This window comes from Pleurodeles waltl, chromosome 12, assembly GCF_031143425.1.
Source record: "Pleurodeles waltl isolate 20211129_DDA chromosome 12, aPleWal1.hap1.20221129, whole genome shotgun sequence".
NCBI classification, from domain to species: Eukaryota; Metazoa; Chordata; class Amphibia; order Caudata; family Salamandridae; genus Pleurodeles; species Pleurodeles waltl.
The window spans coordinates 494,194,187-494,218,779 of NC_090451.1; the positions used below are offsets into that span (position 1 = coordinate 494,194,187).

A 24,593-nucleotide genomic window follows, 5' to 3' on the forward strand; every position below is an offset into this window, starting at 1 on the left:
GTTTTAGTGTATACAATGGTTATTGTAGGCGTGTGTGGGGGGGGGCTAATTTTCCAGCCACTAAGATGATAAATGCCCACCTGTTAGTACTGACGTCTGGCTATTTTCAAATCGTAGCATGGGATTTTAATTGTAATTTTGAACGCTATGGCCCAGGTTTCCAGGGTGACACATTGGGTTGCAGGGAGGTTAATGATTAAGATGGTGTCTGGGCAATACCCGAACTGTCACTCTCCCTATCCAGAAATGGTCTCAGCACCCTTCAGCTTAATGCTCTCACATTGAATAATGGCCTGCATGCCTGTAATGGAATGACTCGATCTGACAAAGAGGGGAAACATACTTTTAATTGACCAAGAAGTAGTAGTCTGATAAGACTATATTCTATGAGATGTTCGACTATGGCCACAGTTGGTTGACATGGAGGTTATCTCCCACCTAGACAGTGATCATAATGCCTTGGACCTCTCACTGAGACCTTTATGTGTTAGACTTTATAGAGCTGACAAGAGACTAGTGCATGCCAATAATGGACGTAGGTTCAAATGGAATGCTGTCGCTGGCACCTTGGGTACACAATTACAAATTTATGAGGTTATTATTTTGGTGTTGTCTGCTGTGGAGGCCGTCTAGGGCAGTGCAAATTACTGTGCTTCCTGGGGGGCACTTTCTGCAATACATAATACTTTGTTCTCCTCTTTTTCACAATAGTTTTTTAGTGGAGTCCAAGGCATTGCCAAGGAGATCGAGGACAGTGACATGGTACCCCAAACCATGTAAAATAGAGAAACAGGCACTTCTAGATGCCCTAAATGGGGGGTGTAGTGCATTAATCCAGGAAGCTAGGTCCACCGTAAAGGCAGCTATATCAAGGGCCTAGAGAGATTTTGAAATAGCTAATTGGGAAACCCTTCTGATCACTGCGAGGAATAAAGGCCATCGTTCCTTTTGGCGAGCTCTGGTTGGTAGGGGAAGGGGAGCATATATTGAGATTCCCCTGCAACAATGCTGTTGATGCCTAACCATATTTTGCAGTCATATACGGGATCCACAGTGCAGGAAAGCCCCAAATGACCTACGTTTTTTGCTCCTTGGGGAGACTGCGTAAAAAAGGGAGGAAGATTATGTGCCTATTCTGGTTACTGAGGTTGCTGAAGCAATTGATTGACCCAGTCACTTTGCCTGATGTAATTCAGACAAAGGGGGTCATTCCGACCCTGGCGTTCATGGACCGCCAGGGCCAGGGACGGAGGAAGCACTGCCAACAGGCTGGCGGTGCTTCAGGGGCAATTCTGACCGCGGCGGTAAAGCCGCGGTCAGAAAAGGGAAACTGGCGGTTTCCCGCCGGTTTTCCCCTGCCCCAGGGAATCCTCCATGGCGGCGCTGCAAGCAGCGCCGCCATGGGGATTCCGACACCCTTCCCGCCAGCCTGTTCCTGGCGGTTTACACCACCAGGAAGAGGCTGGCAGGAACGGGTGTCGTGGGGCCCCTGGGGGCCCCTGCAGTGCCCATGCCACTGGCATGGGCACTGCAGGGGCCCCCTAATAGGGCCCCATTAAGATTTTCAGTGTCTGCAAAGCAGACACTGAAAATCGCGACGGGTGCCACTGCACCCGTCGCACACCAGCAACTCCGCCGGCTCCATTCGGAGCCGGCTTCATCGTTGCTGGGGCTTTCCCGCTGGGCTGGCGGGCGGCCTTTTGGCGGTCGCCCGCCCGCCCAGCGGGAAAGTCAAAATGACCGCTGCGGTCATTTGACCGCCGTACGGTCTTTTGGCGGTCTCTGCCCGGCAGGCGGCGCCCGCCGCCCGCCGGGGTCGGAATGACCCCCAAAGTGCCGGGGGATCTTTTACGGAAGATAAGGACATTTGGATTGTCTATTTTACCTTGTTATTCAATGCTATAATGGTGGGGTCAGCCATGTCCCTACATAGGCAGAAATCAATCATATTTTTAAAAGGGGTTTGAGATAGTTGTGTCCAAAATTATCGGCCAATTATCCTAGTTGATTCTTCTCAGAAACACTTCTCTAGGAAGGCTGCATTCTTGGATGGTCGATGTGGGGCTGCTGACCCCCTTGGAGGCTGGGTTCAGAGCAGGAACATATACTGTTGATCTAGTATTTTGCTTGCAATTGCTTTATTGGAAATACATAACACTGGGAAGGGGTCGCCTGTATGTGATTTTCTGAACCTCAGATCTGCTTTCAGACTGGTGCCAAGAGAGGCCCTCTGGAGGGTTATGATTGCCCTTGGGGCCCTTAGGTATCTTACTGATGTTATTTGTAGGCTCCAGGTTAACAAATATGTACAGGTCCGGTGAGGGTCTTTGGGGGCGTTAAGTCCATCCATCCCAGTCACTCGTTGTGTTAGGCAGGGATAAGTCCTTACTCTAACGTTATTCTTGTTGTGCATGAACCATTAGGTAGCTCAGCTCGAGCATCGTAATCATGATGCCCTGCCACTGACCAGCAGGAAAGTACTGACACTCCTGTTTGCTGACAACACCCTGCTGGTTTCCAAGTCACCAGTAGATATTCAAAACTTGTCAAACCAGTTTGGGGTCTTCTGCAAGCAGAGACGCCTGGAAAATAATGTCACAAACATAAAGTATATGGTGCTCAACCCTTGTTTGCCATCTCCTTCCCATCCTATGTTAGATAGAATCCCCTTGGAGAAAGCACATACATTTGAGTATCTGGGTTTTCTGCTTACAAAAAAATGTGGTTCGACGACGCAAATTCAAAAGAATAGATTGAAATTGGAGCAATATACAGGAGGGCTGTAAGGGCCTCCACTCTCTGCCCAATCTCTCCTGAACTACAAATTTATAATATGCAAGCCCTTGGTGTATCTTAATATGGGCAGGAACTTTTGGGGCCACGCTAATGTTGGCGAACTGGAGTTTGTGTAGAATAGGTTCCTTCGATCCTTGCTTAACCTTCCATCTAGCACTCTGCTTGTTGCACTGAGGCTAGAGTTGGGGCACAGATCTTTTGGCCCTAAAACCTGGTCTTAGACCGTGCTGGATTGGAGGTGGATCAGGGCCTCCTCCGAATTGTTGACATACCGGCTGGGCCTTGAGGAAATTCTGATTACCAGGAGTCATCCAGATACCTTGGTTCCAGTTCATTAAAAGCCACATTATTGAAATTGTCTAGGAAAAGCTATGGACAGCCCCACAGAGTGCTTGAGTACTTCCAAAGTCTGACCTCAAGGGGGCTTATTGGAGGTTCATGGGCGAAAGATTTCCTAGGCATAGGGGATGAAGTTCAATCATTGCTTCCCTCCTGGAATTCAAAGATGATGATTTCAAATTGGAAGGCTATTTGGATGTGGTTAAGCCACCATCGGCAAAGACACTGTATGTGAAATTTCGATTAGGGTCTTTGCCTCTACGTTCAGTACTGCTAAATGGCAACAATCCGGTTCTGATCTCAATCCGTCCTGCCCCTTTTGTTCTGAAGTGCCAGAATCCATTAAGCATGTTCTTAGTTTTTTGTCCTACGTATCATGTTCATAGGAGGAGGTGGCTTTTGCCACTGTGTTGGAACCTTGGTGCCAGAGACTATAAGACTGCTTTAGGCTATTAAGAACTGACACATCTCAACCTGTTGCTTTTTCAGTCTCCCGGTTTTTATTAAACATGGTAGATTCAGCAAAGCAATTTATATCCATGACTGGTGATTGGGTGCTTTGCCTCCCCCAGAGATGTATGGAGACTGATTAACTCTTTTTTATTGAATTTGTTAGGATCTTGCTTGTTTTAATACTAACTGTATATGGAATATTATTGATTTTAACTAGATTTTTAAAATGGAACTTCTTTTTAATTGTGTCTGTATTTGTGCTTTTATGGCATATGTCGAAATAAAGAATATGATGATAATACACCAAATGTATTTTCTATATGGAACTTTTTTTGTATGAAGACTTGTAGTTCACCTCTTCATAATTCTTAGACATAACAAATGGTGTTATGAACCATGGTGAATGGCATAACCCTGGTCACCTATGGTTAAAAATGAGTTATACTTTGATAATTATCAAATAATGCAACCACATCATTAAAAAGATATTGAATTAAATGAACTGTGAGGCTTTCAGTAGTGTACATTGACCATGATAAAATTATGTTTAATACAAATTGAAAATTCAAATTTAGATTGTTCCTAATAACATTAAGCAATTTGGCATACTTTGTTACAGTTTACATATTCCTCTGAAGAATATATATTTAATTTTGCTTTAAAATCATAAATTAAAATACATTTCAATTATTAGACTTTTAGAAACATGAGTTCTTTCAATCTATGAGTTGCTATTTTCGGTATAGCGATTCATGTCATCCTAATTCCATGATGTTGCTTATGTATATGTTATTAAAGCCACAACAATACACATTTGGGACTTAACAATTATATTTATTATTTCAAATTAAAACAAAATTACGACATTCAAATAATTAAGACTAGTGATTTAGATATTATCTTCATTATTTCAGATTAACACATGATTGTTTTGATTTCACAAATTATTTCAGATTAATTTCCATACAGTGCACGCATTAGAAGATTGTCACAGTTGCCGCAGATCCATTGTAATGTACACATACAATATTATATTCCATTTGTGTCTATTATGTAAAACATATATGTGGGCACGAACAAAATCCTCAGAAACTTACACAAGGTCTGGTTTTTAAAGAGTTCTTCTCTCTTTGCAATAAGAAAGGTGGTTTATTGAACAATCTCCACTACATCTGGCGTCAGTTCCCCAACATGTTTCAGTAAATGCCTTGTACATGAGTGAAAAGTCGTAAAGCCATAGTGCTTCTTAAGGTATGGATTTAAATGCTACTGGAGTAATTGTGTAACCTTTTACACAAATAATCACACCATAATATTTTATTATTGAACATTTTAAAACCCAATGTTCGCTTACCAAGAAGCTGAACATTTTCTATAATTGCTATGCTGAAACTGGTTATTGATGGTGGTTAATGATGGTGGAAAATGTATCAGTCATTTGCGTTCCCACTGACCTTAACCACATCACTGCAGATGCAGTAGCTGGAATCACGTATGACCTGCACACTGACAGCGTAGGGCTGCTTGACATTGTGGTGGAGTTGAGCAGTTCCTGCTAGTGGTTCCAAATTCACATGGATGCAATCCATTTATCCCCGTACATTGAAAAATTGTGCAATTTGGTATAATACTTGCTTAAAATATACCTCTTCGTGTCCTGGTTTTGAAACGTGGAGGTAATGATACTGTCCCTGTTGTTTTTTCAGCTGAAAGTGTGTCACCTCTACCAAAAACGCATTTTCTTAAATGACCCTTTGCCTCATTGGAGTAGCTGCAGAATTTACTGCCTATTCAAAACACTCATTGAAAAAAACAAGATGTTTTTACTAGTGTGCTGTAGTTGGGTTATGTCAAAATAGTGAGTACAAAAATATCATCCTTCAAAATTATCTTTCCACAAAATTCAACAGCTGGTCCACGCTCACCACAGAGGAAACAGACAGCATCATGAACAGCACCCACTCCAGAGCCCCCATGGACCCCGGCCCGCACCACATATACATCAGAGCCAGTGCATCCATTGCCCCCGAGCATCGGAATACAATCAACTGCTCCATCAACACTGGCCCCTTCCCCAAGGACTGGAAACACAGCAAAATATGCCCTCTCCTGAAGAAACCTTCGGCCAACCCACCAGAACTAAAGACTTTCCGGCACATCTCACTGCTACCCTACTGCTACCCTACCCTGCCAAAGCACTGGAGAAACCAATCAACACACTACTTCGAAATTTCATGGAGGCCAACAACTCCCGGGACAGCTCCCAGTCCAGCTTCCGCCGATGACATCCGATTACTCCTAGACTGCGGCCACACCGCATCGCTCATATTCCTTGACCGCTCAGCAGCTTTCGACATGGTCTCCCACAGCACTCTGTGCCCTGGAATTGATCCACTCTGTCCTCTCTGGGAGGACACAGAGGATCAAACTCTTGTCCTACACTTCCAGACCAACAGGAGTCAACTGCAGAGTCGCCCAGGGATCCTCTCTGAATCCCACACTGTTTAACGTATACATGGCCCCTCTCGCTACCATCGTCAGAAGCCACAGTATGTACATTTTGTCATATGCAGATGACACACAACTCATCATTTCCCTCACCGAAGACCCGGACACGGCCAAAAGGAACTTCCACTCAGGAATGCAAGCAGTCGCCACCTGGGTGAGAGAAAGCTGTCACAAGCTCAACTCCAACAAGACTGAGCTCATCATCTACGGAAATACCACCTCAGCTTGGGATGACTCCTGGTGGCCCACATCCCTCAGTGCCACCCCCCCTGCACCATCTGAGCACACCCGCAACCTAGGAATCGTCCTCGACTCCTCCCTATCCATGACCCGCCAGGTAAACTCAGACGGCTCCTCCTGCTGGATCACACTCAGCAAACTTCAGAAGATCTTTAGATGGATCCCAGCAGACTGTCGCAGGACAGTCACCCACGCTTTAGTCACTAGAAAGCTCGACTATGGCAACACCCTCTACACCGGCATCTCAACTAGAAACATCAAAAAACTACAACTCATCTAGAACTCCGCTGCCAGACTCGATCTGTACCTACCTCGCCAAGAACACATTTCCCAACACCTGCGGACCCTCCACTGGTTCACGGTCGAGAAGCAAATCACCTTCAAGCTACTCACCCACACATACAAGGCCATACACAATGCAGGACAACCCTACCTGACCCACCACATCTTTCCACAACCCCGCCAGATCGCTCTGCTCTGCCCAGAAGGCCCCAGCCACCATCCCTCGCATCTGCAAAACCACCACCGGAAGACGATCCTTCACCCACACTGCAGCAAAAAGCTGGAACAATCTCCCCCTGCACCTCAGACAAAGCCCGTCGTTCATCATTTACAGGAAGAACCTCAAGCCGTGGATTTTCAGATGAGGCCTGTCCCCTTACCCCCCCAGCGCCTTGAGACCCTCACAGGTGAGTAGCCGCGCTTTACAAAAACTGATTAATTGATTGACTTCATGTGACATAGGTATATCACGGCCACTCTCATAGTACTTCTAATGCAGCATCCCTATATTTTGTCAACATTGTGTTCCTATTCAGCGTAGAACAATACGGCACAAGGATAGTTGTTTAACTTTTTGTTTCCATCAATCGGATCCCCAACATCCATCTTTTCAGATTCTTTTGCTATGCCCCACCTACTCACCTACTGTCGCATTACCATCTTTTCAGCCCCTCCATGTTGGGATGATTGTACTTTGAAGGTCTGACTTAAAAGTGGTGCAGTATACCAGGGTGCCACTCATGACACTAACCTATTATATGCGTCTCCAGTCCTCTGTCAGCACCAGCCCTAACTCCAGGCAATTCGAAAATGATGGCTGGTTGGTTTGGTCTGACACCATCACCCATGTCAACCAACTCACTAAATAATTGGGGGCGGAGGGGTGGATTCATCCCACACCATTTTCTGATAATATGCATGGATGTCCCTTTCAGCCTGCTCACCTACTGATCTTTTCCTATTTTATCTCCTGGTCACTGGCACATGCTCCTTGCTCCCCTTCTTATGCAATACACAGTGGTTAATGTTTTTAAATAAATACCTTTTTTCAAATGTTTTAAAGCAGCTGCCACCCACTTCCACCTCTAGTACAGCCTATGACCACCACTGGAGCAGTCCACTCCCAACACATGCACAGCCCACAACTCTGTAGAGGTTGGCCACAGTGTTTGGTCCTAGCACCTGGCAGTGGCCACTGTGTTTGGCGCTAGACCTGCTTGCAGACAGTGATGGCTGGTGAAAGTGTTGGGGCATAAATATCTAAATCAAACAGGATTGTACAAGCGAGTTAATCAACCAAGCCAAAGTTTTGTTGTGGCAAATGTGGGGCTATTCTTCCTCTGAGAAAATTTGATCAAAACTTCAAGTTAAAAGTTTAATGAAAAATGTATTTAATAGTGTTGTAGCATTTTTAAAAGTGAATCCTCATTAATATTTAACACAAAATATATTTAATATTTATTTTCAAGTTAAAGTAACTTTTCCATTTTTACCTATACTTTACCATGCGGTGAGCTCAGCCTTGACTCTGGAATCTCCGCATGGTAACGTAGAGGGAAAATAAATAAAAAATTCCTAACATGAAACTAAGGGGGTCATTACAACCCTGGCGGAAGGCGGAGAACCGGCGGTAAGACCGCCAACAGGCTGGCGGTCTTACTCTGTGGAATTATGACCATGGCGGTTACTGCCATGGTCATCCGCCGGTTCTCCGTTCCGCCCGCCGGGTCTCCAGCCCGGCGGGCGTCACTATACCGCCGGCGGTATTTGGACCCGGCTTACCGCCGTGGATTTCCAGCGGTTTGAACCACCATGAAATCCATGGCAGGAAGCACTATCAGTGCCAGGGAATTCCTTCCCTGGCACTGATAGGGGTCTCCCCCACCCCCCACCCCCAACCCAACTCCCTCCCCTACCCCCCCCACCACCCCTGCCACCCCCCAAAGGTGGCAGGGCCCCCCTCCCCACCCTGATCCCCAACATCACTTCAAACATACCCACACGACATGCACGCAGGCACCATCTACATACTTACACGCACACACGCCGACATACATGCCTACATCCACACACAGAGTCATACACGCACACCCACATTCAAACATACATGCACACATCCATATAGACATACCCACAGACATACACGCATTCATTCCCATACACACAACACATACACACACGCACACCCCCATGCACCCACACAACACACAACACCCCTCCACCCCCCTCCCCTCAGGGACGATCGACTTACCTGGTCCGACGATCCTCCGGGAGGGGACGGGAGCCATGGGGGCAGCTCCACCTACACCACACAGCCAACAGAACACTGCCACGGCGAATCACAGGATGTGATTCGCTGGGCGGTGTTCTGTTGACGTGGCGGTGGAGGTGGAGCAACCTCCACTTCCCCGCCTCCCGCCAGTATGGCTGTTGGCGGCTCTCCGTCCGTAAAAGGACAGAGAGCTGCCAACGGTCATAATAGGCCGAGCGGCAAACCGCCACCCATGGCAGTCTTCCGCACGGCGGTCCCTCAGCGGTCTTCAAAAAAGACCACTGAGGTCAAAATGACCCCCTAAATGTTAAAAATATTTCTATGTTAAATACCCATGTAAATTCATTTAAAGTATTCACTTTAAATGCACAACAACAAAAATGTTACAGCACTTCTAGATTATTTCTGAAATAATTCTTTATTCGAAATATATTGAGTTAAATACATTTCTGAAAAAGAAATTTAAAAATAATTCCACTTACAATTTAGTGATGTATAGAAATAATGAAAATTATTATATTTAAAATATTGTTTGATTAAATATTACATTTTTTATTTTTAAGTACGTTTAATATTCATTTATATATTTTTACTGTTTTAGATCATTTAATTTAACATTATTTGTATGGGGTGATATTTTAAGTCAATACATCTGTTAGTTGCTACAGGATGGTGTTGCATTACCAGTGGTTGGCCATGTGTAGTGCTATACTTACTACTGTTTTTTTTTTTTTAGTAGTAGTAACTTACACTCGGAAAAGTGGATACTGCAAAGTATTAAACACACTCAGAAGTGTAAACTTACTCAAATGTGTAAGTTAGCTTCTGCGACTCAGATCCCGATTGTGCTGGATGGGTTCAGTGGAAACCACCAGCACAAATTACTCTCTCTGTACCTCACTAACCTTCTGTGCTTTGTTCTCCAGCCGACGTTTTGCTAATCCTTTGGCAAGGATTCAATATTTTCTTTCACTCACCTCTTTACATTTTGTGTAACCATCTACCTTTCTGCGTCTTATCCACCCATCTTTTCAACAGCAAAAATGGACAATATTCTTGTGCGATAAACGCTCATTCTTCTATGAGTAAATTGCTAAATGATGCAGCCTGCTCCATTTGTAATTTTGAAGTTGTTCTGGGTTCTAATAAACACTGCATCACTGTGAGACTTTTGTAATATTAATAACTAAGGTAACTTTTAAACTTGTTGGTGAAAGATTCATGTTGTGTTTTTAAGTGGTACATTATGCGTTCTAAATACGCTCGCTAGCCATTCGTTTAAAATTGATCTGATAAAATGTTTTTAGAAGTTTGCAGTTAAGAGAGAGTGCAAATGTGAGGGAAACACAGGTTGGCTACTTCCTTATAAATTATTATTCAATACCTAACAAATAAATGAAGAAACTTTACTGACATAAAAAGTTGGTGTGTGTATATACATATATATATATATATTTGGTAGTAATATTACAGAGACTCAATTAGATCATGTCAGCAGTAGCTATGAACCCTGCACCCTTCGCAAAGGGCCTCCTGCCATATCTAGAAATCCCTGTCTGCCTGGAGGGGATCTATAAACCTTCACAAGAATCACAGTTGAGGTGGTTTCTCTAAAGGCTGAAGATTTTTGTCGAGACACTGGTTTGTTTTGTGGATTGGCAAGCTTTTTGTTCTTCAAGAATAACCTCACAAGCAAGAGTTTGTTCTTGAAAATTAAAATATCAATGACCCTGGCATACATGGCTGTCCTAGAATGGGAAATCCAGTGATGTTCTCCACACCATTTATAGGATGGGTTACAGTCTCGTTGACCTGAGTCGCATGGTGGACGGGCCACCAGGTCAGATGTATCTGACAGCAGTTCCAGCTGAGGCGCCATCGTCGTAAACACTCCACTTTACTCTGCTAAACTCTAAATGAAGTCCCACTCTCTTAAATAGCCCAACTCTATTGGTCTCGAAATACAGCCACAAGCAAGAGCGTGTTCCCAGTTTTTGAAGCCACTGTACAGTGAAATTGTTTTCCACAATATTCTATACCATTTAGGGCATGCTGAGTGGTATGTGCATTCCTTTCACAGTGTGACTGTTAACCTCCTGGTTCTTGTCTTTTATTTATATCGCTTGCAAATGTGCAGAAATACGTTTCAGGGGTGTGACATTACTTGAACGTTTCACACATGGTTCATGTAAATGTCTCAAAAAAATTATTTCTTTTGAAGTGCTGCTGTGGAAGCTACACTGTTTGTAATGCCATGGTCTTTGTGGATTTTGTTTTCTAACTATACAAAAGCATACATTTACAGTTTAGTGGAATGCAAGCATAACCATAAATTGGCAGTGGTCCTATCCTGCTAACGTGTAGTTCACCCACCCTATTCAGAGGTGAGGAACCACAGTACGTTTAATGGTAGATCCTCAACTGACTGCAGGATTGGAAACCCTTGACCTTACGGGCGACCTGCCAAAGGTCCTCAGTTCACAGTGGCGGGAATAGGAAGACAGCAGGCCGTCACTAGACCTTCACCATGCAAGGCATGCTGACCTGGGCAGGAAAAACGTATTTGCCTACCAGGAGCAAGGAAAAAACTCCCTGCACATCAAGGCCATTACTTTTTTTCTTTCACTGAAACAAACTCCCACTTTGGAAATTAGTTTCACTAAAAGAAAAGAATATGCGGATTGGAGCCAAGAAGACAGGACGCCAGCTTACTCTGCCTTCTGCCCATTAGCCGCACTGTCTGATGCAGAGAACTCGGGGAGATGTCCGCCGGGAAGAGATTTCAAAATATGGCAGGTGTTCCCAGTTAGGTGAGGAGAGACCGGGTTCTCTGCTGACATTGCAGACTGGCAGGCCGCCCCAAGATTTTTTGTGTCAATTTTCTCTCTCATATTACTTTTTTCACATGTATTTTGTAGGTGTTCACGATTCAGCCAATCATAAGAACTATGCCGCCTGCTAATCGAGAAGGCGAGAAGAGCTCAAGTTAGGCCAAGGTTCCTGGCAAGGGGCACTTTTTCAGATGCTTCGAAATGAAGAGACCTGAAACTTCTGCTTCCAACAGATGACTATTGTTGGACCTGGCTTTTTGACAGGGTCATCCCCAAACTTTTTGCCTTCCTCCTTTTCTTTTTCTGACCTCATTTTTGCTGGTTTTTAGACTCTGCGCACTTTACCACTGCTAACCAGTGCTAAAGTGCATATGCTCTCTCCCTTAAAACATGGTAACCTTGAATCATACCTGATTGGACTATTATTTACTTATAAGTCCCTAGTAAGGTGCACTTTATGTGCATAGGGCTGGTAAATTAAATGCTACTAGTGGGCCAGCAGCACTGGTTGTGCCACCCACTTAAGTAGCCCCTTTTCATTATCTCAGGCCTGCCATTGCAAGGCCTGTGTGTGCAGTTTCACTGCCACCTCGACTTGGCATTTAACAGTACTTGCCAAGCCTAGAACTCCCCTTTTTCTACATATAAGTCTCCCTTAATGTGTGCCCTAGGTAACCCCTAGAGCAGGGTGCTGTGTAGGTAAAAGGCAGGACATGTACCTGTGTAGTTATATGTCCTGGTAGTATAAAACTCCTAAATTCGTTTTTACACTACTGTGAGGCCTGCTCCCTTCATAGGCTAACATTGGGGCTGCCCTCATACACTGTTGAAGTGGCAGCTGCTGATCTGAAAGGAGCAGGAAGGTCATATTTAGTATGGCCAGAATGGTAATACAAAATCCTGCTGACTGGTGAAGTCGGATTTAATATTACTATTCTAGAAATGCCACTTTTAGAAAGTGAGCATTTCTTTGCACTTAAATCCTTCTGTGCCTTACAATCCACGTCTGGCTGGGCTTGGTTGACAGCTCCTTGTGCATTCACTCAGACACACCCCAAACACAGGGTACTCAGCCTCACTTGCATACATCTGCATTTTGAATGGGTCTTCCTGGGCTGGGAGGGTGGAGGGCCTGCTCTCACACAAAGGACTGCCACACCCCCTACTGGGACCCTGGCAGACAGGATTGAACTGAAAGGGGACCTGGTGCACTTCTTAGCCACTCTTTGAAGTCTCCCCCACTTCAAAGGCACATTTGGGTATAAAACAGGGCCTCTGCCCTACCTCATCAGACACTTGCTGGAGAAGAAACCTGAACCAGAAACTACATCCTGCCAAGAAGAACTGCCTGGCTGCTCAAAGGACTCACCTATCTGCTTTTATACAAAGGACTGCTGCCTTGCTGCCTTGCTGAACTCTTGTCTGGCTGTAAAAGTGCTCTCCAAGGGCTTGGATAGAGCTTGCCTCCTGTTCCCTGAAGTCTCAGGACCAAAAAGACTTCTCTCTTCCTCTTGGACGCTCCGTGCGCCGAAATTTTCGACGCACAGCTTGTTCCGCGGCAAGAAAAACGGCGCACACCGACGCTGATCGACGCGACGCCTTCGGGACGACCGAAACTTTGACGCACGGCCTCGCAAGGACAACGCCGCCCGACTTCCTGGGAGAAATCGACGCAACGCCTGCCGTGAGATCTAAACTTTGACGCACGGCCTCGCAAGGACAACGCCGCCCGACTTCCCAGGAGAAATCGATGCGACGCCTGCCGTGAGATCGAAACTTTGACGCACGGCCTCGCAAGGACAACGCCGCCCGACTCGCCAGGAGAAATCGACGCGACGCCTGCTGTGAGATCGAAACTTCGACGCGCAGCCCCGCAGAACGACGCGCAGCCGGAAAACAAGCAGGAAAATCCACGCACAGACCCGGGACATCTGGTACTCCCCGCGAACCACAGAAAGAGACTGTCCGCGCGCCGGAAAACGACGCACGACTCCCCGCGTGGAAAATAACGACGCAAGTCCGTGTGTGCTGAGGAGAAATCGACGCACACACCAGTTTTCCACGTACCTCTTCTCCTGTGGCCCCCTGAGGGGATTTTCCACCAGAAACCAGGTACTTTGTGTTTGAAAGAGACTTTGTTTACTTTCTAAAGACTTAAGACACCTTATATCACTTTTCAGTGATATCTTTACAAATTCATAATGCAACTTTGATTGTTTTGACCTGAAGATACCCAGATAAATATTATATATTTTTCTAAACACTGTGTGGTGTATTTTTGTGGTGTTATGCTATGGTGTTGTATGATTTATTGCACAAATGCTTTACACATTGCCTTCTGAGTTAAGCCTGACTGCTCGTGCCAAGCTACCGGAGGGCGAGCACAGGCTGATTTTGGATTGTGTGTGACTTACCCTGACTAGAGTGAGGGTTCTTGCTTGGACAGAGGGCAACCTGACTGCCAACCAAAAACCCCATTTCTAACATTGGTGATCAGCGGTGAGGATAGGACTTGTATTTGTGCAGTGACATACAGTAGCTAAGTATTTCACTACCTACCCACAGTTGAAGGTCAACTTGTTTTTTTATCTCTTTTTTCAAATCCGTTTTTTTTCCTGACAATTTTCAAAAACTAAATCCTCACTCAACATGTCTCTGACTGGGTCTCAGACAGGGGACTTTGACCTAGTCCAGTTAGATACATATACGGTCAAACAACTAAGAGGATTCTGCAGGGCACTGAGGGTACCCACCCAAGGGGCCTCCAGAAAGGAGGACTTTCAAGTGGTGCTGAGGGCCTGGGCAGAAGCCCATTTAGAGGATGATGAGGAAGAGGAGCCAGAAAATGGCACCTCAGAGGAATTTTCACTATCTGTGGATGGTGTTACCACTGCAATTGTGCCCCCTTCCAGACCAGGGAGCAGTGTCTCTATGCAAAGCCTGACCGCAGAGGAAAGGAGAGAGGAAAGGGAGTTCCAATTGCAAATGGCAAAACTGAAAATTGAGGCTCAACAGGAGGAGAGAAGGGCAGAGAGAGAAGCCAAACAAGCTGAGGCTGAAAGAGCAGCCAAACAGATTGAAGCTGAAAGAACAGCCAAACAAGCAGAAGCTGAAAGAGCAGCCAAACAAGCAGAAGCTGAAAGAGCAGCCAAACAGGTGGGAGCTGAAAGAGCTTTGGTTGAAAAGAAACTATTGTTGGCTCATGAACTGAGTCTCAAGGAGCTGGAGATCAAGGCGAGACAGTCTGAATCCAGCAATAATGGTGGCAGCATACAGACAGGACCGGCTGGAGAAAAGAAGGTTCGTATACCCAAAACTGTGGTGCCCAGTTTTGTGGTGGGAGATGACATAGATAAATGGTTAGCTGCTTATGAAGTTGCACTAAGGGCTCATGAGGTTCCTGAAGGGCAATGGGGGGTAGCTATGTGGGGTTATGTGCCGCCTTTGGGGAGGGACACACTTCTCACATTGGATCAACCTGATCAAAACACATACCCACTTCAGAAAGCCACTTTACTTGCCAAGTTTGGGCTGACCCCTGAGGGATACCGTCAGAGGTTCAGGGACAGCACCAAACAACACACACAAACATGGGTAGATTTCTTTGACTTTTCCAGTAAGGCACTGAATGGATGGGTGCGGGGCAACAAAGTAAATGACTATAAAGGGTTATATGACTTGATTCTGAGAGAGCATATGCTTAATACTACTTTTACAGAGTTGGCCAGCACTTGGTAGATAGTAAGCTGACTGATCCCAGGAAGCTTGCTGAGGAGGCGGACCTCTGGGCAAGCACCAGAGTGTCCAAAAAGGTATCTGGGGGTGACCCCGAGAAGGGCAGTTCTGGTTCCCCCCAACAAAGTGAGGGGGTGGTTAGAAATGACCCAGACGAGTCCCAGAGTAAGGGGGGAAGAAAGGGTTCCCATACCCCATCTGAGAAACAGGGTGGGGGTTCTGGTGGGCAGTGGCCCAAAGCATCCCATTCCCAACCCTGCTGCTTTGAGTGTTCCCAGATACGACACAGGAAGGGGGACTCTGTCTGTCCAAAGAACTCACCCAATATTGGGACCTCTACAGGGGTGGCCCATGTGGCCTTAGGGGAATGTAGTCCCAGGGGCAGGTCGTAGACCATGCCTTCATCTCCTTTAGTTGGGAGGTGGACTCAGAGGGTAAACTGGTGATCCCAGAGGGTGTGAGCCGTCACTTCCACCAGGTGGGAGTGAATGGGATCCCAGTCACCGCTCTGAGAGACACAGGGGCTAGGCTTACCATGATTGTGGAGAGACTAGTGTCACCAGAGCAGTACACCGGACAGGTGTGTAGAGTGACTCCAGCCATTGGGGAAGATTTCTTCCGCCCCATGGCCCGGGTGTCCCTAGAGTGGGGTGGGGAGGTGACCCAGAGGCGGGTCATAGTTAGTCCCCAGCTGCCCATTGACTGCATTCTGGGGAATGAGTTTCCCTTAGTGTCAGGAGAGCTGAGAGGGCCACCCCCCAAGGGTGCCCTAGCAGTTCAGATGTCTGGCAGTACCACTCCCCAGAGGAGGGTTTGTAAGCCCCGATGGGGAGGCACGGGGAGGAAGGACTCACCCCTGTCCTCTCTTCAGCCTCAGAGTACAGACCCTGGGCTGAGGGACCAGTATCAGGGACCCACCCCTGGCCTGGTGAGAGTGGAGAAGGGGTGCAAGACCCCTGGGGTTACTACCCCCCATTCTGGGATGCTACAGGAATCCCTTGGGAGCTCCCTACCAGCCCCCCGGTTGGAGGAGAAGCTCAGCCAACGGCCCCCCTCAGGGTCCCCCACCTAGCAGTGGATGGTCAGGGGCCTGGCTCATAACACTGACAGCTGTCAGTGGCATCTGTTGGTTTCTGTCCTTGTGGGCAGAGTTTTCCCTGGGTTGGGGACAGAAGTCAGACCCAAGGAATGGAATGGGCCACATCACTTTGTTGGCCATGGTGATACTGTCTGCATACTGGGATGCATCTGTTAGCAAATTAAAGTTAGGAGCTGTACAGATGGGGTCCTCAGGTGATGAGAAGGGTTCCCCATGGGCCAGATCAGTGGCCCCAGAGAGTATAGACAAAGAAGCCTCACTGAGTTCAGAAAGGCGTAGAACTGGCGAGTGCCCCTGCAGTAGTGGGCCATTGTCCATGTTCTATCGCCTTAAGCAGGGAAGTCCATCAGAGTGTTGATTAGTCTACCCTGGCTTTAGGCTGGGAGGGGGTCATGTTGGACCTGGCTTTTTGACAGGGTCATCCCCAAACTTTTTGCCTTCCTCCTTTTCTTTTTCTGACCTCATTTTTGCTGGTTTTTAGACTCTGCGCACTTTACCACTGCTAACCAGTGCTAAAGTGCATATGCTCTCTCCCTTAAAACATGGTAACCTTGAATCATACCTGATTGGACTATTAATTTACTTATAAGTCCCTAGTAAGGTGCACTTTATGTGCATAGGGCTGGTAAATTAAATGCTACTAGTGGGCCAGCAGCACTGGTTGTGCCACCCACTTAAATAGCCCATTTTCATTATCTCAGGCCTGCCATTGCAAGGCCTGTGTGTGCAGTTTCACTGCCACCTCGACTTGGCATTTAACAGTACTTGCCAAGCCTAGAACTCCCCTTTTTCTACATATAAGTCACCCTTAATGTGTGCCCTAGGTAACCCCTAGAGCAGGGTGCTGTGTAGGTAAAAGGCAGGACATGTACCTGTGTAGTTGTATGTCCTGGAAGTGTAAAACTCCTAAATTCGTTTTTACACTACTGTGAGGCCTGCTCCCTTCATAGGCTAACATTGGGGCTGCCCTCATACACTGAAGTGGCAGCTGCTGATCTGAAAGGAGCATGAAGGTCATATTTAGTATGGCCAGAATGGTAATACAAAATCCTGCTGACTGGTGAAGTCGGATTTAATATTACTATTCTAGAAATGCCACTTTTAGAAAGTGAGCATTTCTTTGCACTTAAATCCTTCTGTGCCTTACAATCCACGTCTGGCTGGGCTTGGTTGACAGCTCCTTGTGCATTCACTCAGACACACCCCAAACACAGGGTACTCAGCCTCACTTGCATACATCTGCATTTTGAATGGGTCTTCCTGGGCAGGGAGGGTGGAGGGCCTGCTCTCACACAAAGGACTGCCACACCCCCTACTGGGACCCTGGCAGACAGGATTGAACTGAAAGGGGACCTGGTGCACTTCTTAGCCACTCTTTGAAGTCTCCCCCACTTCAAAAGCACATTTGGGTATAAAACAGGGCCTCTGCCCTACCTCATCAGACACTTGCTGGAGAAGAAACCTGAACCAGAAACTACATCCTGCCAAGAAGAACTGCCTGGCTGCTCAAAGGACTCACCTATCTGCTTTTCTACAAAGGACTGCTGCCTTGCTGTTGGCCTGCTGCCTTGCTGAACTCTTGTCTGGCTGTAAAAGTGCTCTCCAAGGGCTTGGATAGAGCTTGCCTCCTGTTCCCTGAAGTCTCAGGACCAAAAAGACTTCTCTCTTCCTCTTGGACGCTCCGAGCGGCGAAATTTTCGACGCACAGCTTGTTCCGCGGCAAGAAAAACGCCGCACACCGACGCTGATCGACGCGACGCCTTCGGGACGACCGAAACTTTGACGCACGGCCTCGTAAGGACAACGCCGCCCGACTTCCCGGGAGAAATCGACGCGACTCCTGCCGTGAGATCGAAACTTTGACGCACGGCCTCGCAAGGACAACGCCGCCCGACTTCCCAGGAGAAATCGACGCGACGCCTGCCGTGAGATCGAAACTTTGACGCACGGCCTCGCAAGGACAATGCCGCCCGACTCCCCAGGAGAAATCGACGCGACGCCTGCCGTGAGATCGAAACTTTGACGCACGGCCTCGCAAGGACAATGCCGCCCGACTCCCCAGGAGAAATCGACGCGACGCCTGCCGTGAGATCGAAACTTTGACACACTGCCTCGCAAGGACAACGCCGCCCGACTCCCCAGGAGAAATCTACGCGACGCCTGCCGTGAGATCGAAACTTCGACGTGCAGCCCCGCAGAACGACGCGCAGCCGGAAAACAAGCAGGAAAATCCACGCACAGACCCGGGACATCTGGTACTCCCCGCGAACCACAGAAAGAGACTGTCCGCATGCCGGAAAACGACTCCCCGCGTGGAAAATAACAACGCAAGTCCGTGTGTGCTGAGGAGAAATCGACGCACACACCAGTTTTCCACGTACCTCTTCTCCTGTGGCCCTCTGAGGAGATTTTCCACCAGAAACCAGGTACTTTGTGTTTGAAAGAGACTTTGTTTACTTTCTAAAGACTTAAGACACCTTATATCACTTTTCAGTGATATCTTTACAAATTCATAATGCAACTTTGATCGTTTTGACCTGAAGATACCCAGATAAATATTATATATTTTTCTAAACACTGTGTGGTGTATTTTTGTGGTGTTATGCTATGGTGTTGTATGATTTATTGCACAAATGCTTTACACATTGCCTTCTGAGTTAAGCCTGACTGCTCGTGCCAAGCTACCGGAGGGTGAGCACAGGCTGATTTTGGATTGTGTGTGACTTACCCTGACTAGAGTGAGGGTTCTTGCTTGGACAGAGGGCAACCTGACTGCCAACCAAAAACCCCATTTCTAACAACCAATATGAAACTAGCTTTTATAAATACACGGGCAAGTAACACATACTTCACACAGTTTATTTAGAACTTCAGATATCATAAAGCTATACAAAGATAGAAATTTATTTAACGATTAAGTACATAGAATTGTCAAATCAAAGTAAAATGTCTGGGGTTTGAGGATTACCAATATCAAACAGCATGCAATAATTTCATAAGCATTTCAAATACAGGAGTCCTGATCTTTGTTCATTTACGCCGTTGTCTTTAATGGAATCATATCCGAAATGTTTTGTTTCTTCTCTTTATTGGAGAGGGATATACGTCCTAATATGATGAGCAAAAAGAAGCCTTAAAAAAAGAAAATACAAAAATTACGATGGATTTCGCTGTGTCAGAGCACTATTCATGACATTTGCAATAGGGTGATAAAATAATGCAATATTGGACGCACATAGCACTATATATTGTTTCAGATCACAAATGTTGTTGTATAGCCAAGTGGATACTTCAATTATTATAGTAAATTCCACAATTTGATTGACAGAACGCGGATTAATGGGTTGTTAGGATATTACATTTCGTTTACAATGGGGGAAAATCTGTCATTTGCCCGCTGCTGAAAAAGTAGGATTCGGTGTGGGCTTTAAGGGTCTGAGATTTGTAAAATACAAACATTTTAGATGCAGTCTTTCACTGTGAACGTGCGTGTAAACAAATATTCCTGTTAAAGGCCACAACATCCTGGAGAGGTAAAATGAGCACCTCCCTATTTCATCAGGGCAGTTCGGGATGGACTGTTCCCATTGGGTAGGGTCAAGACTGATTTGCATATAGCATGCGCAAAATAAGGATGGACTGGGATGTGGCTGGAGTAATTACCAGTGGCTGAGATTAATTCAAACATTACATCTATCAGTTTTTGTATGCGCTAGGAAATCCATTCTAAGCATGAGGAGGAAGCCCACAGGAGAGCATTTATCAATTTATAAATACCTGCTTATGAATATGCCCCTAGAACCATATTATTATGACCTGGCTCCAGGTAAGAGCCATTTAAATATAGAGCAAGGTCTATTTCATAAAAGATACTTTGATCCAGGATACTTCTCAGTTTTCAAATAGACAGGAGTAGCAGAAACACTTGCATCACAGAGATATGATTACACATAATGAAATGTTACGAATGTGGACAGATTGTTGTTCAAAATCCTTTGCTTCAGTTACTTTGAAAAACATTTTAGCATTCAACTTTGAGGCAGAGGTCTACTACAGTCATATGAATTTAACCATTTCTGGGCACCTCTGATTTGATACCCTAATTGTCTAAGTGGTTCTGAATCTGGAATATTTCCCAACTGCACTCTTTTTGAATTCACTGAGGCATTCGCCACTCACAATCCCAAGGAGATGGCTGTAACATTCTTTTAGTCTGGGAAGGGTGGATGTCGCATATTCCAGGCTTGTGTCTCTGGCTCAAAGACCCTCTTAGTCAAAAGTATTTTTTCTCTGAGGCCCTCTGTGTTTGAAGTATTCCAATAGACATATACTGTGGGAAATGGCTAGTCCGAATGGCTGTAATTTTGAGGTCTTCCTAGTCTGAAGAATTCATACATTCTGGAAATCACTGAGGCTAATATTCAGACACCTTTTTAGGCTGTCGGTCATGTGGTTTAGGAAGGAGTTCACAAACCTCCTCATTACTGAAAAGGGTAATAAAATACATCTGTAAATGAGGAACAGTGGGTCCCTCTCATCCCTGTGTCCCAGTGTCACAACACCTGCTGCACTAAGAATAGCTAAGCACATGTGTGGAGCCCTAACTCTCCTAGGTTGTGTTCTGACCGTCAGACACTCATAGATGCAAGGACATAGACTCTGAAACCGTTTATCTTGAACAGCCTAGACCCTGCCTGCCTCAAAGTATTAACTGCTTTTAGCTGCTCTGATTCAAAGATGTTGCTACTTTGAGTAGTAGTCACTTTGCCACATTTCTGATGTGAGCTGTGATGGCACTGGAATTCTACTCTTCTGAACGACTGTGAACCTGACAATGTACTAGTCTATGCATTCTCTGTTGTAGACCCTCTTAGCCGGTTGTTTTTTTTTTTTTTTTACATTCAGTCAGAAAGATTCTGACTTTGATAGCCTCCTGGTTTGAAGGCTCTTACAGTCCTGGGGGGGCGGGTGGGTCCTTTTTTCTTTAATAAACCATTTTATTGATAATTAGAAAAAGTACAATGGAACACAATATAAAAAATATATGGCAATAGCTACAGTATCAGCAATAAGTGTAGGCAGACATAGGTCCCACTTGCAATATGGCTCATGCCACATATATGGAAGCTGACCAGGGACTAGTTCTCATTTAATGAAGACTGTTTCAGGGATCCTTCTAGGTCGATGAAGTCCGACTTCAACAACCTCTTACTTCAGACATTCCGATCCAGAACTCTTTAAATTATATATGAGCTGTATGACTGAGTCTGTAGGGGCTATCTGACACAATGTATTTATTACTGATGCTAAGAGGTTTCCTGGGCAGTTTCCTGCCATAGATCTCTACAAGGGAGCAAAACGGCTGCAGATTAAGCATAAAGTTAATAGAATAAAAGGGAATTCAAGGTCCTTCTGAAGGCCAAATAGGAGGCATGTTGAACAGAGCTTGTTCAGATTACAAGGGCATTTGTGAGAATTGTGCATTAAGAGGTTCTTTTGGTCAGTCTTTTCAAGTCCATAAAAGATCTGATGTGCAATGCAGCAAGCCCTACTTTGCATTCACTACTCGACTAGTAACCACTGAATTAAGCTCCATGCCTCTGGTATGTAGTAAGATTTACAATGCTTACACTGTATTGTTAGGTTCTAGATAAGCTGTATTTTATTTAGTAGGTGCTCTGGGACAATGGTAAGCCAACTGACAGTACTCCATGATAAATTCAAGGCTGATACTACCATTACATGTTTGTCAGCTCGCAGGCAAGGGAGGTTTTTTCCTGAGGTGTACCAGGCCAGAAATCATAAAGATATAACAAATTAGCCATTGACTGATAGAAGTTGAAACTGAGTCCAAGCACCCTAGATTTGTGATGTATAGATGGAGAGGGTGCAGTTTCACAGGTTTCAACATGCTATTCAAGCAAGATTGGTTGTCCCTTATGTGGAAGATTCCAGTCTTGCCAGGAATGAGGTTTTAAAATTTTTTTATTATATTCACTGTTGCACAGCAATACGTCTGTGCTGTAATCCCAATGCTCATTTAGGGGCCAGTTGAACTACTCTTATAAGATTTGTATCATGCGGGTCAGGCAGTCCCATAAGCTAGAAGGGCCAAATGAGCTTGGAAAGAGGAAGAACTTAGATGTTGTAAGTAAGCAGCCAGACTGGGAACCAAAAGCAGACCTGACAAATTACCTGGGGAAGCTGGAGAAAGTGACAGAGGCTTTTGCAGCTGGTCTCTTGTTCTAAAAACACAGCCTCCAAAGGCTCCAGCCCACTGAGGAAATTACGTACGGAAACGCAGGTAGTCGAGTTTGTAAGTAAAACGGATAAAAATAATCTTTGTGGGACTCCTCAGAGGATTACTGCCTCATCAGAGGTGATGGAAACTAGTGACAGCAACTGGGCCAGTTAAAAAAAAAAAAATACTTAAACCTAGTGAGAACCGTGGCCTATAATCCAGTGCCAGCCGTGTAGTTGATCAGTATATGAAGATCAACCATATCAAAAGTAACAGAGATTTAGCTGTATGAAAGCTCCAATGTTTCCAGCATCCTGAGTCTACTGGATTTCCTCCAATCCCAGGAGGTCAGATTAAATCCCTCAGCGAGGGAGATAGTTAAACTGCTAATGGTCCAAGATATTAGCCTCTTCCAAAAACTCAGGCAACTGTGCAGCTAAAATCCCTGCATGATTTTAGTTTGGCTGGGCACTAACGTGATTGGATTATAGATTATGGGATCATTGGGAGTATTATTTTCAAGGGGGAATACCACCACACTTTTCAGTTTGGTGGAACAATTCCCATTGACAAGCTTGAGTTAGACAGGGAAGCATAATCCTGGAGACAGTTTTCACAGTACCTCTACAGGGCAAGAGTCCGGAGTGGACATGGACTTAACCTCTGAGATGGGCTGTAAGGTGTCAGTCTGTAGGTAGGATGGAAAACCTTCACATCCACTAGACAGAGCCTTCTCAACCCAGCAGGTGAGAGCTGCTCGCAGGGGCAGTTATAGAGTGACTATGTTTAACGATGTCATATATAGATTCCACTTTAGACATGAAATACAAGGCTAGTAGACTGTTGTCAAGGCAGTTAGCTTTCATAAAAGATGAGACAACTCTGAAAGTCTGTTGCAACAAGTTTGGAGCCTCTCTTATTTTTTTAAGGAGGTAGTCTGCTTTAGCTTGTTTAATTGTAACTTTGTATCACATTTGCTGAAAGAAGTAAACTGAGTTACCTGCACATGAATAGGATTTTCTCCACTGTCACTATAGACTTTTTAACTATCGACCTCAGTTTAAAATCACTCTGCCTCTGCCTTGTGTTCCTTGTTGGAATAGCTGATAGTTACAGCCCCTGCTTATTCCACCAGCATAATGTCTCTCAACACACACTGTCTATTGCACTGTCATCCAAGGAAAGGGAAAAAGTATAGGACCGAAGCTGATAAACACTTAGGGTCTCATTACGAACCTGGCGGCCGGCGGTAACACCGCCAACAGGCTGGTGGTGTTCTGCCAGCTATTATGACCGTGGCACATTAGCCACGGACATACCGCCGGCCCCTCCAACATACTGCCAGGCTTCCGCCTGGTGGTCATAATCCCCAGGGCAGCGGTGCAAGCACCCTGCCCTGGGGATTATGACTCCCCAACTGCCAGCCTGTCCACGGTGGTAAACACCACCATGGAGAGTCTGGCAGTGAGGGGGACTTGGGGTGCCCCTGGGGGCCCCTGCACAGCCCCATTGTGAATTTCACTGCCCAAATTTCCGGCAGTGAAATGCACGACATCAACATTGTCAACGGCTCTATTTCGAGCCGGCTGCAATGTTGATGTGACTTTTCTGCTGGGCCAGTGGATGGAAACACTGTTTCCGCCCGCTGGATCAGTGGAAAAGTCATAATAGGGAGCCAGATATACCGCCAGCACTGGCGGTATAGTGGCACCCGCAGCTTCGGCGGTCTTTTGAAAACACCGCCGAAGTTGTAATGAGGGCCTTAATGTTTGGACCACAGTTGCAATCATCACTCTA

At 45.8% G+C, this 24,593-nt stretch overlaps 1 protein-coding gene across 1 annotated transcript in view; it reads right to left on the reverse strand.

Moving 5' to 3' along the window:
- Positions 1-19,398: 19,398 nt before the first annotated feature.
- The window catches only part of CDH16 (cadherin 16), an 841,291-nt gene continuing 836,096 nt past the window's right edge, over positions 19,399-24,593 (reverse strand). The window contains exon 17 of the mRNA XM_069217207.1: positions 19,399-19,687. Within this exon, the coding sequence (XP_069073308.1) occupies positions 19,590-19,687 (98 nt within the window). The 3' untranslated portion in view covers positions 19,399-19,589. The remainder of the gene's footprint in view (positions 19,688-24,593) is intronic.